The sequence below is a fragment of the Lonchura striata genome, chromosome 9, assembly GCF_046129695.1.
Source record: "Lonchura striata isolate bLonStr1 chromosome 9, bLonStr1.mat, whole genome shotgun sequence".
In the NCBI taxonomy this organism is placed as follows: domain Eukaryota; kingdom Metazoa; phylum Chordata; class Aves; order Passeriformes; family Estrildidae; genus Lonchura; species Lonchura striata.
Genome location: NC_134611.1, coordinates 8,118,083 through 8,135,042, shown reverse-complemented (window position 1 = coordinate 8,135,042; position 16,960 = coordinate 8,118,083). Strand labels below are relative to the sequence as shown.

Below are 16,960 nucleotides of genomic sequence, written 5' to 3'. Positions count from 1 at the left end.
CAGTTATCTTCAGAAAAAAACCACACATTTCTCTAACTAAGGAAACTATAACATCAATGTAAACATAATTAGATAATTATTTTCTTTCTGTAGCAATTTTGAAAATTACATGAGTCAATTCACATTGTATTTAAATCTATAGTTTGTGTGTGTGTATGCAAATATATGTGGGGATATACAGCCTTAACCTCTGTACATATCTGTATCCATCCACACACTTAGCACATATTATCCCTTCAGAAGGCTAAATTTCAGGTAACATTTATTATAGTCTTGGAGACTTCATTTCTGCAGACACAACAGCAAGATGTCGAAAATCAAGTCTAGGATGACTGAGAAGCTTTCTACAAGTTACCAGCCAGTAATTTCATGTCACTTAAAAAACTCATAAACAGCCTAGAATGCTTTTCCCCCACCCTCATCTCATCACAGAGCTCAAGAAAAGAGAAAAAAAAAAACAAAAAGAGTGTGAAAAGGCAAAGCCAAAGTAACATAATGTCACTGTGCACAATCAGGAAGAGATATAGCCCTGCACTTTCTTGGAGCTGGCCCTGTGTCCCCCCAGCTCCAGGTGAGGAAAGTGTGAGAAAAGCTGTGTCCTTTTACTCAGAGAACTCCAGAGACTTTGAAAATGTCCTTTAAATGACAGCAGAATGCTTTCAGAGGGCCCAGTTTTGGCCAGCAGTTCATCACTTTGTGCTCTGACAGCCGCCTTGTTCGTCCCCCACCCTCCAGCACCAGAAGCCTGGAGAGATGCTCCAGCTCCTGGTCTTTCTCCAGGTGAGGATTCCTCCACAGGGTGATGCAAAAGCTTGGTTTAATTCTGCCAAAAGTCATGGTGTTGGATGTGAAACCCCCTCCAGCTCAGCCAGCCAGGAGCTCCCCAGCCCCTCAGGCACAGCCGGGGCGGAGGAAGGACAATTAATCCTTGTAGCCCAGTGACATTAAATCTGTCATGAATGCTCCATCTTCCTGCACAGGCAGGTGAGATATCCTGTAAATCTTTCAAACACAAAATATGTAAATCTGGTCCTTAAAGCAGCAGCACCACTCCAAGCCAGGCACAGTTTAAACAACATCAAGCTGGTAGCAGAATTCCTCGTTGTTGGAATCTGAGGTATTGATAATTCTGAGATTGTAGAAAGTCTCTGTCTGTCAGCCCCGCTGCCAAATCAAAGCCATAATTGGTCTGTGCTGGTTTCCAGGTTGTTTATTCTGTTTATCTCTCACATGTTCTGCTGCCCTGCCCAGCTCTGTCCTGCAGGGCAGCGTGTGGGGCTCTGCCCTCAGTGGGATGTTACAAACATTAAATACCAGAAACTCCCTGGGCTGGATTTACAATAACGTGCCAATATCTGTCACCTACGTTGGACAGTGTGTCCCCAGCCTGAACCAACAGAAAAATGCCAACACCACAGTGAGACATGGAGGGCATGAAGAAGAAGAAAAAGGACAAGACACACCCAATTTCCTCCATCTTGTCCCCTTTGGACCCCTAATCTATAATCCTACAATTTTCCTTTTGCACCCGTGCCACACTTAATTATTACTTATATGAAACACTCAGAGCTGGTAATTCATCCTGTAAGATTGAAAACTCTTTTCCATGGACAGAGATCACAGCCAGTGTCTCTGGGGCTCTGTCCAGGGGGGTTCCTGAGCCCTGCCAGGGTCCCAGACCTTCCAGGGCAGCCAGAGGGAAGCTCTGGATTCCCATACCTCATGACGCTTTTTACTATTCACTAAAAAGCAACTTATTATCCAGGAGCTGGAGAAAACTCCAGAGTGCACAAGCAATGGTAATCACAGAATATCCTGAACTGGGAGGCACCCATAAGGATAAAAGACAAGTGAGCTACAGCTTTCATAAACCACATAAAACTGACTCACTTCCACTCCAGTACTCTCTCTGATCACCAAGTCCTCTGAAAAACATATTTTCTAAACAATGCAGAAGATCAGAATTTTAAAGGGACATCTCAAACAGGGCTCCTGTGCTCACATGAGTGTGAAGCACCTTCTTCTTTCACTCCCATACACATACCAAGACAGAATATCCAACTTCTGTTACTCAGTCTGTTTTTCACCAGCAGCAAGGGATCTATGCTGACATATGGCACGAGAAAACCTGCTTAATACTGCTGTACTTTTGCAAACAAGATGATGAAAGTAGCATCTCACAAAACGTGGTTTTGCAATCTCAGAATGGAGCAAAGATGGTGCTTAAGAGCACGAAAAAAAAATGTGGTAATTAACTTGTACTCTACTACACAGCTCAGTAAGAAAAAAGAGTACGAAGAATACTAAATATAGCAAATAAGCAGCAATTAGTAATTAACCTTTGAGCTGGGTATTAGCTTTTCAACTCTTTTAAGGCAGCTGAGGGGTTTACACTCGGTTTCTTGTACTCAGGGTGAGGGCTATACCACACAGCTCAGCAGACAAAAGAGGAGTCACCCAAGCACAGCCTCTCTGCATCTCCAATTCCCCTCTTCTGACATGGATTTTACAGGGCAGTCTAATGCCAAGTCAAACGGTTGGTCAAACTAAAGATTTCCTATCTTGTTTCAGTTGAACATGTAAAGGATTTGGCTATGACAAATAACTTTTCTGATGGTTCAAATAGTTACTGCAGCTCAGCAAAGCCCCAGTTGTTTGCACCTTACATCACAACTGTTGATATTGCTACAAGCTCCATGAGCTGCAAGCAGTTTGCTAATTAGCCACAACTCATTCTAGAAAAACAATTAAAACCGCAGTGAAGGAGCATGTCAGCATTGTCACTAAACCCATCATCAGTCAAACCATGTCTGCTAGGTTGAGCCATCCCAAAAACATCCTACAGACATTGTTTTCCTGTAAAACTATTGCTGAATTAATGAAGCGGCATGGAACTCAACAAAGAATTGCTCAATTACTTCCCAATTAAAGAGAATACACAGAAGAATGTGTGTCAAGAAAAAATTGTCAATGTCTTTGCAATCTCCAGCTTCCTGAAGATCCTAAAGATCCTCATATGCCACAAACTTACCCAGTCAGAGATTGCTGTCACCAACCTAGATTTACAGAGGTACAGTTGAGCACAATCCTTCCATTTTAAGGCTGCTGTGAACATTTCATTGTGGAATCAAGAATGGTTTGGGGTGGAAGGGACCTTAAAGCTCATCCAGTTCCACCCCCTGCCATGAGCAGGGACACCTTCCACCAGATCAGGCTGTTCAGAGCCCCATCCAGCCTGGCCTTGAACATTTCCAGTGATGGAGGCAATTCCCAACCAGTACAGGCCATGTCAGCAACATGGGCTGCCATAAAACCACTGATGGATTTTTATCCAAAATCCAGGCATTTTGGGCATCTGACACTGCACAGGGTAAAAATCCAGTGCTCTGAATCCCATGGGATGTGGGATTTCTCCTGTTTCAAGTTCCTCTTTGCAGTTTCACAGGGTAACTCTGAATTAGTGGTCACAACCATTCTCCTTCAGAGAATTCTCCTGAAGCCACAAGTCCTGGGTGTGATGTGCCCAATTACAGGGCAGCCTTGAGCTTCACTGCATTCCCCAGCTGCCCAGTTCCTTTTCTTTGGTGACTGGGAAGCCCTGGATGTGCTGGTTAAACATCCTGTTAGTCAGTCCTGCACAGCTGAAGAATTGGGACTGTTGGATATAATTGACATCCCAGATTACTGAGGCATGTTGAGGGAATTGAATTGCTCCACTGTTGCTCGATAGCTTCCCTTAAATTAAGGAACTCTTCATATGATCAAAACAGACGCTTACTCATTTGTTTATTTGCTCTTCATTTGCAGGGAACTTAATTCTGAATTCCCTGTATACTTGGGGTATTTACTCTTATAGGAAATGCTATTTAAAATGCTTCAATTATCACTTTTCTCTGACAGACTCTAATAAATCAAGAGACCTCCAGAGTGACTCCAGCTTGAAGCCAGGCCCACACTGCTCCCAGGCTACACATTCCCAAGATAATCAAACTTCCCAGGCACTGAGGCTGCTGGTGCCAAGGTCCCAGGACAGGGAAAGTTGAGTCCTTTCATGTCAGGATCACAGCCTGGGGACAAGGGGTGGCTTCCTTTAACTGTGGGAGACACAAGAGATGATGAGAACCCAGACTTCCATGTGGGAGCCAAATTCCACTTCTGGACTGAGCCAGGATGCTTGCAGGGAATAAAGTTAACAGGAAAGGAATAAAGCACAACCTCATATTTATTACTTAAAATCCTTGCAAGGCACTCTTTGACATGTATATCTATTGCTTTTCAAAACAACAGGAGATTGCAACTCGACAAAGCTTCAGAAATAAGTTATTTCTATCTTCATTACTAAATACCTTCTTCATCATGGTGCTTTCCAAACTTTGAAAACCCATGAGTTTCAGCAGGCAAAAAAGCCAAAACCTCTGTATTTCTGTATCAAATAATGTAGGGTAGCACCCAATGAACCTGCAAAGATTCAACCCCACATTGTGCAAATGATACAATTTCAGGCATAAAGTGATGCAGATCAGGTAAAGCTGCAAACTTCACTACTTAGAAAGCTGGTTGTAAATAAACATTTTAACAAATTACTCTGAGCTGTAAGACTCTGAACAAATCCAAAAGTAGTGAATCAACACAAGGTTTGCTGTCAATTTTATGTATCAGCTTCTTCCAGAAAAAATCTGCATGGGTCATATTAAATAAAATATAAAAATTCACTATATGTGACAGAATTTTGTGCCACAATCAATGAGGTCCATTTATGGTTCAATTACACTATTTTCTCCACTTTGAAGAATATCAAAAGGTGCAGAATATTACCCAAAAAAAGCACCTAGGCACCCAGGGAAGTTTAGGAATGCAAATACACATGAAGCCTTTAATACACATGCGTAACTGTGAGGGACCACTGAAATGTTTACCATTAATTTATATTGCCCAAGTTCTGGATTAAAACCACAAATCCAAGCATGGCAGCACCCATGTGCCCCATATCCATCAAGAAAACTCTGTCACTGAGGCAAAGCCTGCATCTTTGGGGTTTTTTAATTTTGTTTTTTCTTCTTGCTGTTTGAACAGCACAGAGAACAGTTACAAACTGACCATGGGCAGCACTGCTGCATTTCAGCTTCCCCACATGATGTGATTATGTCCCAAAATCCTAAAGTGTGGCATGAGACGTGAACTCAAAGCTTTGACAGCATGTAATCATTCTGCTGGTGGAGCAGCGTTTAGGATCATATTGGGGGGATGGTATTACCCATGCAGGATGGAAAACCTGCTAGCAGGACAACTCCTACAGGTTAAAATCAGCTTAAAATGAGGCCCACAATATCCATATGGTGTAAAAGAACGATTAAATTAGGACATTTTATTCCTGTCTGTGAAACAGCATTCCTTCACTATTAAAACCTGCTATTTGACATGCCAGATATAAAATCAGGGATGGTCTGAAACATGAAGTTTGCATGGGCAGATTTTCAATGCTCAGAAGGATCTTTATCTCTACTTGTCTATACATTAACAATGGATTAATTCTAACACCCAGCCCCTCCTGATTGCTGGAAATCAAGACTCTGAATCCAGGTTAGCAGCTTTCTGAATTGTGTTGCTTTACCTGGTAGTGCAAAAACAATTTTTCAAGTTTTGTTTAAAATGCCTTTAACTTTGAGCTCAAGTGTTAGATTACATATAAACCATTTACTTAACACACATGAAGGAACTTCATCACTTTAAGTTGACGATGTTATAAACTGGAAAGATTAGAGAGGACGACCTGGCTTCTGCTTCCTGTTTGAAACCTCCATTGAAGTTTTCATTAAAGAATAAACCAGAAAATATCCCATAAAAGATAGCTCAAAAAAAAACCCCTAAAAATGGTTGGATGGGGCTTGGAGCAACCTGGTCTAGTGAAAGGTGTCCCTGTGCATGGCAGGGGGCTGAAACAGAAGATCTTTAAGATTCCTTCCAATCCAAATCATTTTATGATTTCCATTCTATGATTCTGGCTAAAAAACAAAGGCTCAACCAAATCATCAACCCAAGCCACAAGACATTCTCCCAACAAACTAATATATTTCCCAGTTTTGCAACAAGTAGCTGTACCTGCTAAAAATGCATGTCCCACACTGCACTATTAAACCTCATGGGGTTTTAACTGGGTGTGACTAAGTCAGGACATTTGAACACAGGTTTCAGCAAATGTAAATAAAACTGGAAGTTTTCCCAGCACAGATGGCCAGAGACCAGGACTGTGCAATCCCTTTCTCCTCATCTCGGAGAATCTGATCCTGGCAGCCTGACTGTGGAGGCTGAAGTCAACATCACCAGCCTGCAAATTGTTCCCGCAAAGCCACTGATGCAAACTTCAGGAGAAGCCAGACGTGGGAATGGCACTGCAATCCCAGCCAGAATCACAGCTGAGCCTTCCCAAACACACCAGAACCACCAGGCAGCTCTTGTGCCTTCTAAACCCCAGTGTGCTCAGGTCCAGCTTCATCTGCTCCTCCCACACCGTGTCCTTAGAGACTGGAATTTGTCCCTTCTGTTCCAGCCTGGTTGGATATTCCCCACGCAGCTGGCACCAGCCAAATGCCTGCATTGCAAGGCACCACCTCTGATGCCTTGCATCTTTACACAGCAGCGAGATGAGTTGTTTGAAAGCCTTCACAAAATTGTTAAGCAGATATTTTAGACATTTTGATGAGAAGGTTTTATTGTGACGTGACTGACAGTCTCTGTGAAGGGTATTTTACAGTCTGATTCTCATTACTGAAAACACCGTGACAGGTAGAACTTGATGTGGATGTTTAATGGGGAGACGAAGGGAAATTATGACAAAAAGAGATCATTAAACATTTTCATTTTTTTAGAACAGTTAATTTCACACACAGAACTAGAATTTCTAAGTGGAGCATGCACCACTTAACAGAAGAATTTAGGGTAAGCCTGTTTTCTTTGTCTTGATGTCTACTCTCAGTGAATGGGGAATGGGAGAATTGGTCCAAGGACAGAGCAGAGAGAAAATAATAACGAATCATGAAGTGTGAGTTAATACAGAGGAAGGAAGAGGTATTGGGAGGGAACTGAATTCCAGGGAAAGAGTGTGTCTGGAGCTCAGCTGCACACCCAGCAGAGGAAAACCATGGGAGAGCAGTATTTGCTGGGAAGGGATGCAGCAGAGAGGTGGGGAAGCACAAGAATTCCATTGAGTAAGCAATCTTTCCATCCCAATGTCAGAGCAGTGACTTGGCAAGCAGCCACTGCTGATAATTGAGTTCAGTGGGTCCGTTCCAATCCTGGGATGTGAGGCTCATTCCTTTCTGCCTCATTGGCTCTGTATTTACATTATTTGATATCAGAGATCATGAGGAGCCAGGCTATAAAGCACTTTGACACCCGCTGACAAATGGCCTCACACCATGGCACAGCATTGTTAAGTACATGAATACACAATTTTGAACTCTCCTGCTCCTCCCTGGCACCACCAGGGAGATGCTTCACACCTCCTGCCTCAGTGGGATCCCATATGCATGGAGAAATATTTGCCCAAATGGTTCTGGTGCCTTCGGAAGCTGTATCTTACTGAAAATCTTTACTGAATTACACTGTCCAGTTTCAAAGCAGCCTCTGAAATGGGGATTCTGCCCTCAAGCCTATACACTGTGGTGGATCTTACACCACCTAAGCCCAAAGTTCAGAAGCCATCATAGCTGCAGGTCATTAAAATTCATCTGCAGCCACAAAAGAACCACGTGCAGATGTATCTTTGTTTCCATCTGAGAGGGACATGTCACACAGACAGGAGGAACCTCACAGAATCAGAGAATTACTGAATGGTTTGGGTTGGAAGGGGCCTTGAAGATCATTTCATACCAACCCCCTTCCATAGGCAGGGACTTCTCCCACTGGAGCAAGGCCAATCCCACCTGAGAAGTGGCCAATTCTCTCCACTGGATACACAGAGACAAGGCTGGAGAACAGAGGGATGACTGCTTCAATATCCCTCACTTTCCAGTTCAGACACTAAACCTGCCTGGGAACACACCAGAGGAAAACAATCCCAAGATGGAAACTCCACCTCTGTCCAGGGACTGTGGGCAATTCAATCTGAATTCAACCAAAACTTGATGCACTGCTATAAAGAGCTGAATGTATCATCAGCAGAGAGAATTCACGGTGCCTGAAACCCATCAGGAGCCACAAAGAAGTTTCTCACTTCATTCATCCATTATGAAATTACTGAAAGCAAGACCTCCCAATAAAAGAAGTGTCCTTACATGTTTAAACCAGGTACATGAGCTTGATTATTTGCCCTCAGATTGAATTTTAGAGGTTTATATAATAATGACAGCTATAAATTGAAAACAAAATTATGGCAAGTGTCTCAATGACAGAGAGTCTCACATGTGGAAGGGTGAGCAATAAATCAGATGGGCAGTGGAATATTAAATTGCTAATTTTAAGAGCTATTGCTCTTTTTCTTTTAATACATACTAATATAAAAAGGTGAAACAGGATCTCAGCTATCTCTTTTCTCCTCTTCTCCTGTTCTTCATTAATTAATGCACAGAAGTTGATTAGAGAAAAAGCTTTAATCCCTTTAAATTTAACCATGAACTAGCAAAAAAAAAAAAAATAAAAAAGAAAGAAAAAAAAAAAGGTGCACCTAGCCTGATGGAGATGGCAGATTAAATGTATTTGATGATTACAGAGTAGGTTCCATGAGTCCTATATCTCACATCTGTTATTTACAGGACAGAGGAGTACCAGACTGTCTGCAAATTATTACAAGTACTGCACACCCAGTCTCACTACAACAACCTAAATTACACACTGTACCCTGAGTGAAATTGAAGCATCACTGAAGGGATAATAAAAGAGTCATAGGAAAAGCACAGCAGAGAAATTGTACCACTGAAGTAAATGAAAAACTACACAAAAAGTAAGTGAAAAATCAACAGCTGCTCTATACCCACAAATACCTCAATCAGTGATGCAATGTGAGTTATTTCACCAGATTTTTGCAGGCAACATTAAGATGCCTCCCATCTCCTGCTGGCCTATGGTGAAATACTTCTGGCAGGGTTTTTTTGTTGGGTTGTGCAAAGCCCAGAAGTCACAGTCCAGGTCCCCATCCAGCCCCTCTACAGCATTTTTAATTTTTTTATTCCACATCTTGGTCGCTGTGCAAGTCACCACATCCTGGTACAAAGTCTCCTCGTGAACACAGGCATCTTCCCCATGCTTATATTACACTGAAATTCTTTTCCTTAGTTTTTCTCCACTCTCACACAGATCCTCAGAAATACTAATTTTTTGTGTAGCCAAAGCAATCCTATTTCTTGAGGCATTTATAGCACAAATTTATATTGAACAGCATAACCCATCCTTCAGCAAACCCACACCTTGTTCTAAGGCATCTGTCACTTCTCCCCATCACTTGTTACCATTCTTTACACATTTTGGGAAGAAATGCTTCACCTTTTCAAAACGCCAATACACAGAATGGAAGTGGTGTTTTTTAGCTACAACAGCATATTACCCCTATTTTTTTTATATTTTCCTGGACACACAAGGCAGAGCACAGAAAAAATTCAGCTGAATTAAGCTTAGTTTCCAGCATACTTGGAGTACTACAGAAATAATAGACATTTGGGTACCAGAGGAACCCTTCAAAACCAGGCAGCACCTCAAGCATTAACAGGCAGAAGGCTTACTGTCAACCCCTAACCACAAATAACACATTTACAAATGGTGACTTGCCTAAAAATGAGTTAGAAAAGACAGAAAGGAGATTCAAGCAATGAATGAGATGGATGTAAGTGACACCACAGTCCGCACCAGCCCATAACGTATCACTGACGAAAATCACACCATGATGAATGTATCAAGTGTTACAGACAGTAATAAAAGCCACAGAAGCTAAAAACCTCACTTCCTTTACTGTGTATAAGTGGGGGAGATACTTACACTTACAGGTTGACTTTTTGGCACATCATAAACACCTTCTTTCTTTTGGCTGGTAGGAACCTGAAACAGCAAAGGAAAACTGAGGTCACTACAAAAGCAGATTGGATGAAAAACTGTGAAGAGCAACTGCTATTTATGCACAGGGTGTACCTAAATGAGTAGTTTATTTAATACTAATTTTTAATGCTAATGAAATTGAGGATGATTCCCTTCTTATCCAAGTAGGACCATTAATGGAGAAAATACTGAAGAAATAAAACACCTATCTGAATTTTCGACAGCCCAGCAGTGTTCAGAAAGGAGATTCCCATTCTCAGATCATTCTGGTTCCATGAAGTCCAGGTGTACTTGGAGCTCCTTCCTACTTAAATGGTTGTTTTTTCCTTTAACTTGGGGGTTAGAGATGTGCAATGGAAGTTATGGTCAGGTGAGTGCATCATCTCCCCAGATGAAGAGACACAGAGCAGAGTTACCAAGGTGAGGGTAAGAGATGTTTTACCTTGTGTCAGATTTCTTCCTCACAATTAATTTAATCATCTAAGAAGAGTCCCAATAGTGCAGTGATGGGGCCTTGTGGCTGCTCTATGAAATACTTGGTTATAACGCTCCAATTTTCCTAAGGAATTACAGCCTCCTGAAGCCTGACACAGGAGAGATGGGCAGGGGACAATGCACTTAAAACTTTGTGTGAGCCTTTAGTTGAGCCATCAGTCATGATTTATACCCGGGGGATTTATAACCTGCTCATGCAGACTCAGCTGCTTTGTTGTACTGGGCTGTGCTTGCCCAAGGACCACTTGTTTGCATATTTATAATTTCTGATTATATTTCCTTTCCTCCCTGGAAGCAGTAGGTGTCCATTGAAAATGACAAAAGTAAAAAGGACAATAACCTGTTCTAATCAGTGGTGCTCTTCCACCAAACAAGGCATTCTGAGTACAGAAGTTACACTTCAGACAGCAATGAAACCTCACAGGTCAAGAGATGATATTGCAAATATTATAAAATTATGATCTTTCTGTTTTCAAAGACAAGTATCTTAAGGTTCTGATATCAAACTCAGACTGGTCTAGGGGAAGCTGAAGAAATGTTACTTATTCATTGAGATATGCTATCATTTATTATTCCGTATAATATTCTGTATAAAAGCCTCTCTGTACTGTTGTCCCTACTGTTCTTTCACCCCATCACAGCCCTCACAAGAAACTCTGTGGTTTGAACTCCGTGCACATTGAAGAGCTGGTCAGGAACTCTCAGAGAAACTGAATGAACTTTGTGGAAGAGCTCTTCTATTCCCATCCTTGGTTTTCTCTGGCCACTTCCAGCAAAGCCAGTATCACATTTAAATATGTGAAACTGGTAAAAATTCAGTGCCATGGCAGTAAGAGTCTGGAAAGAGAGAGCTGGAGGTGCCAGTGTGAGAGCAGGAACCAGGAATGGTCAATTTAGGAAGTCACTGCAAAGCTGGGTCTTCACAGAAGGAGGGGAAATATGGAAAGATAAACTGTTTCTAAACTTTCATTAGTGTGCATTTTTTTCTGTTTTCTCCAAAATCTTTCCCTGTCACCCATTCTCCTCTTCCTCCTTCCAACCTTTCTAGGAAGTCATCCCAATTTGCACCTACATCTAGATCTGACAGTGCATTTCCCTGCATTGTCAATCCCCCTTTTTCTACTCCAATTTATACTCAAAGAGCTCCTTGCATCTCATATGAAGACAGAGGAACTCTCCTGAAAACCATTTCTCCCTCCCAACTCAGTGCTCCCTGACCTGCTGCCTTTTCTTGCTGTGCACCACCACATTTGTTTGCATCTCTGCTTACTCTGGGGGCTGCAAGGAATTGCTGTTTTTCCTTTGATTAGCAGCACCAGAAAGAGGTACCAGCACTATTTCTGCTGTCAGCTCTGTCTCTGTGACAGGCTGTGAACCATCTGGATGCCTTTGCATCTTGCAGCAATAAAAGCATCACAATCCTAAAACCCCAATCTCAGATTGTCAGCTCCTCACGGAGCACAACTTGCCTCTCCCACAGAGACCAGGGCTGCCACACAAACACCAAACCACCTCCCAAAATCCCATCTCCGCCTCTCCAGAGCACCAGGCAGCAGAGGAGCTGCTGTTAAGCAACCTGAGGGCTGGTATGTGCTCAGTGATTGACTCCTTGCCTAACAAATTACAGCAACATACATAGATAATATTAGAAGAGCAGACACAGACACTCTTTGGGGTAATGTATCAAAGAAAGGTGACAGACAGAGAAAGAATGCTTAAAAAGAAAGTTGTGACCTCTATTATGCTAAAAAGAAATAGAAATTGTCACTTTCTGCACATTATCTTTCATCTGCAATTCCCCACGAGGTGGGAATCTCTTCCACCAAGAGAGAAGTGAATTTGTTGCATGCCAGCAAATGAAAAGCCAGAGCAGCACCAGCAGAAAGGTTTGGTGAGGCTGAAGCAAGGCTGTGTGAGGTTACTGAGCAGATATATGTTTAGCAATGTCTGCTATGGGAAAGGCTTCACAGTAAATCATAGAAGCTGCCACAAATATACATCAAATTTAAAAGAGAAAAAAAAAAAGAAAACTCAACCAATCAACCTAAAGCACAAAAAATATAAAACAGGGTCTTTCTCAATTTTGTTTTTAACAGTAGCCTGATGGTTCTGAGACTACCAAGATCTTGTAAGAGAAATAATTTTCAGTGATATGAGTGTAAAATCTAAGGCATGGAGACCCATGTTTGTGGAAGCCAAGAGCTCAGGAAGCTGTGGGAGCTGGGAAGCTCGTGGCTATGGACCAGTCTGGGACCCATCAATTACAGAGACCAAAAAATGACTCCTAACTCCCCAGCATTTGCTGTACTCAGGTAGTGCAGTGCCTGAAGTAAACACAGAGGAGAATGCTAGACTGTGAAGATGCAGAGTATGGGACATTAATCACAGGTGTCTTCTGTGACCACTGTGGGAGGAAACACTTCATCGCATCCAGATGCTGCCAAATAAAACCTTGAGCAACTCTCTGGTGACTTGGAGGACTGCAAGAGCAGTACCTTGAGCTGAGACATGGCCTCACTACCAGCTTTTCACCTTCTATTTCCATTTTATGGAAAAGAAACTCTCCAAGGAGTCCTGCAGTCTTCTGGGCTATTCCTCAGAACACAGTTCCAACTTCTTCCCTACCCACCAAGGATTGCTGGAAGATCTACAAACACTGAGAGCAACAGACCCATTTTGCCTCCTTCCACCAGTAATTCTTTGAAGTGTCACTAAAAGCTCCACACTTTGATGAACAATCACCATTTTTCCCCTCAAATCTAGTTCTCATGGGATCCTTGTTTCTAGCACAAACCTGACAACTAGACTAGCAATTTTTTTAACATTTGCTGAGAATAGTCAAACTTTCAGCACTGAAAATGTTCAGCCTTAGGCAGACTCTCACCTTGAGTGAGAGTTTTGCATGTCTTGGTCCAGAGATGCAAGAAGCTGCATTTTTGAATGTGCATGGTACCAAGGGAGCAGCAGGGAGAAATTAAATGAATCTCATATTAATGACTCTCTGATGGCATCTATAAGATGTCATTTTCTAATGTTTAACTTGCATTTCCCTTTCCCACTCAGCTCCTTTTTATTTTAGCTTACAGCTACACTAGCCTATCATTTTTTCCATTATCTTCCTGCATTTCCTCATTACTTAATTATTTTCCTTTGTTTTTTCCTTTTTGTTCTATCCTCGCTCCTGCCTACCTTACAATCTTTTCCTATAAGGAGATCAACCTCTAGTCCAGCTGGATGAAATGCTTAATCACTGCTTGAAACTCCTTCCCCTCCACACTGAACGATTTCCTCAAATCACAATTTCCTCACAGCGCACAAGGATCTCTGTCTATTCTCAGATTTGCCTCTAGTATGTGATACAAAATGAATTACATTATATTTTAATAAACCTCGTACTGAACCCTTGAGGATAAATTGAACGACAAAAGATTATTTTATATTGCTTTCAATGCAGTTTTTTGTCAGTGTGAAGAATGAGAAGCTTGGGCTTTAACATAACATATGCACTCTGAAAATAGTTTCCCTGGTTTGGGAGAATATCCCTTGAGAGCTCTGAGGTTTTGCTCAGTGATTTCCTTGGTTAGACAGAAACAAGAGCAGCACCACTGAAATTTCTAGGAATTGCTTGGATGGCCTGCCAACAAAACATCTTCAGCATGTTTCTCGGAATAGGTGTAAAAAAATTTCAAAAAATTAACAGCAAAAAAAAAGAGAATCTCCATTTATCACCTCATATGGTGTACTCAAAAGTTTGTGAGTTGACAAAGTTAATATCAATCCGCAGAAGCTGATATGACAAACAACAGAAAAATCACATTGTGACTGGGCAGATAATGTCACCAGAATGAGATGCCAAGACAGTTTTGGTGATGGATGGAAAGTAAAAGCGAGCGATGTATGAAATGCACTCCCACCAAACGCTCTGCGCTCGTTGCGATGGGAACAGCGAGGGGAGAGGTTTTATACCTGATAAATGTTTTCCTCCGTTTCAGGCTCACGGATGGGCTCGTGTCCAGCCTCAAACACAATGTACTAAGGCACCAGCGCCAGAGAGGGACAGTCAGAGATGAAACAGAAGGGAAAAAGGCCGTTTGGAATTCCACGTCAAAACAAAGGCAGGCATTTAAAGAAACAACTTCAAAGCACAGGTTGGCAGCAGGACAACTGGTTTGTTGGGAAGCACCAGGAAAGGTTGTTTCATATTTCATGAACAGTCCTAAATCTCCTCTTAATGATCATTAGAGCAACTCCCTAATTCTTCCTCGCCAGGGAGACTGCCTGTGGCCCAATATTAATTTTCTGAAGGCAACGTGAATTTTGCCTCTTTTACATAATGGCAATTATTTCCACGTATATTTATTATCTATGAATAAAAGTGCTAAATCCAAGCTGGGAGTACGGGCTGGTGTGCGTGGAACAGGCCACACGGCAAAAGGCTGGCACAACACTTTTTCATTTTCAGGTTCTTGCTTTATTGTGAAGAGTACAGCACAAAACTCCTGACATTATAATAGCTGAACAGTAATTTACGGCATCCTGACTCTTATCATCTTTCTTGCTGCACCTTAGGCACTGTTCAATATTCACTAATGGTTGAATTGGATCCTTTCAGTGTGACTCCCACTGATATGCCTAAGTGGAAGAACACAAAATCCCCAGGAAAAAAAAAAAAGTAAACTATCACATATTTTGTTTCAGCACAAAAACACAAGAATGAAATTACATCTTTTCCTTCTTCACACTCAGCAGGGTATTGGACATGAATATATTGACACATTTCTGATAATCATCTTTGCTCCCAGACATTTTTCTTGGATGGAGCAAGACTTAAATTTCAGATCTATTATTAAATCATAGCTCAAACGCCAACAAGGGAGTGTGTTACAGCATCAAAGCTACTGTTAGGTTTTTTTGTGGTTTTTTTTTTTTTTTTCCAAATATTCACCCTCTGAATTAAACTCTGTCTACACAGAAAACAAAAACAAATTGTCAACTTAGTACTGTGAGGACAAGACGTCACCTTCCCTAATTCTCAGAGTAGCTCCCTTTTCAGTTGAGTTTGTATTAAAAAATTATGAAAAATCTCATTTTGAAACTTAAAATCTGGATACACAAGCCACATTTAGGTACCATTAATGACATATTTCATCTAATATTTCTATACTCCAACAGAAATATTTCATTCTATACAGATATATTATGCTATTACTTACAGCCTAATCTCTAAATATGCCACTTCCTGTGGAGGTTTTAAAGGTTTCTCCCAAGACCTCTCTCAGTAAATTTCAAAACATCTTGTTCAAGTTTTTGGCTGTAATTTTAGATAACATGTATCTAGTCATTTCTGAAACTCCAAGGCCATACAGCTTCAGAAATTACCTGGTATACAGGATCTTCTACATCTTCTTCCAAAATTGTCTACAGTAAAGTAAGAGGACAGGCAGTAAAAGCAAAGAACATAAACAGCAGAGATAAAAGAACTGTACTCAGAAATTAAAGGACAGCAAAGGAATAAGCAAAATGGGCAGGTAAGTTTATAGTTTTCTTTCTTTAGGATACAGATAAAGTCACATTATGGTACAAAGTAACTTTATTCAAGTTCCATCCGATTTTAACAATCTACACCTTGTTTGACTTGATTCAAATACACACATTCAGAAGCATATTGAACCTCCCCTAAAGTATGAGACACTTAAATCCTGGCTTACAACACTTAAATCCTGACTTACAATACTTAAAACCTGACTTACAATAGTTAAAACCTGACTTACAACACTGGCCCTTCCTTAAAGTTTTCCTTCTGAATGAGAAGAACCACTGAGCAGGAAATGAGGGATCATTCCCAGCTGCTAACCAGGCTCACCACACCCCAGGGACAGCTTTCAGCTCCGTTTCATCCTAGGCTGGGCTCAGGATGGTCCTTTGGAAGCCAGCACTGCTCAAACCCACTGCTGTCAGAAGTGCTGAGGATGCTCAGAGCCTCTCTGGAGCAACTTGGGGGAGGGGAAACTCCAAACCCAAATTTTTTCTGGCAGTAGTCTAAGCTTATTGGTGTACCTGGTATACCGCCTGCTCACACTGTTTGTCCTTTTGTGCCTTTTTTTCCATTTCTTCCCTTTGTTTCAGTTCGTAGATGAGCTGAAACAGGTCTCGCAAGTCCAGGATTACAGGTTCAGCCTAAGGAGGCAAGAACAGGGTGGAGAATTTCTGTAGGGGAAAATAAACATCTCTTATCCCAACCGACGAGCACCTCCAGAATGAAACTGAATATAGAATTAATTTCTATCTCGGCACCCAGGCCTGGGTTAATTCCTGCTGAACTAACTACGCTTGAAAATTAATGATAATTATAGTTATGAATATAAAAAGCATTATGAATATAAAAGGCACATGGATGAATGTAAAGGCATATTTATTAGTGGTTTCTCATCCATTGAAATTA

The 16,960-nt window shown here is 41.4% G+C and overlaps 1 protein-coding gene across 8 annotated transcripts in view; it reads right to left on the bottom strand.

Moving 5' to 3' along the window:
- Positions 1-16,960, bottom strand: part of DAB1 (DAB adaptor protein 1) — a 419,748-nt gene that overhangs the window by 20,648 nt on the left and 382,140 nt on the right. For 6 of the 8 annotated variants that reach the window (XM_077785334.1, XM_077785332.1, XM_021542209.3 and 3 more), the window contains 4 exons: positions 16,576-16,695; positions 15,898-15,936; positions 14,485-14,550; positions 9,967-10,026 (listed from right to left, as the gene is read on the bottom strand). In XM_077785334.1, coding sequence (XP_077641460.1) covers positions 9,967-10,026; positions 14,485-14,550; positions 15,898-15,936; positions 16,576-16,695 — 285 coding nt within the window. The remainder of the gene's footprint in view (positions 1-9,966; positions 10,027-14,484; positions 14,551-15,897; positions 15,937-16,575; positions 16,696-16,960) is intronic. The other 2 variants (XM_077785335.1, XM_077785336.1) reach the window with 1 other exon arrangement.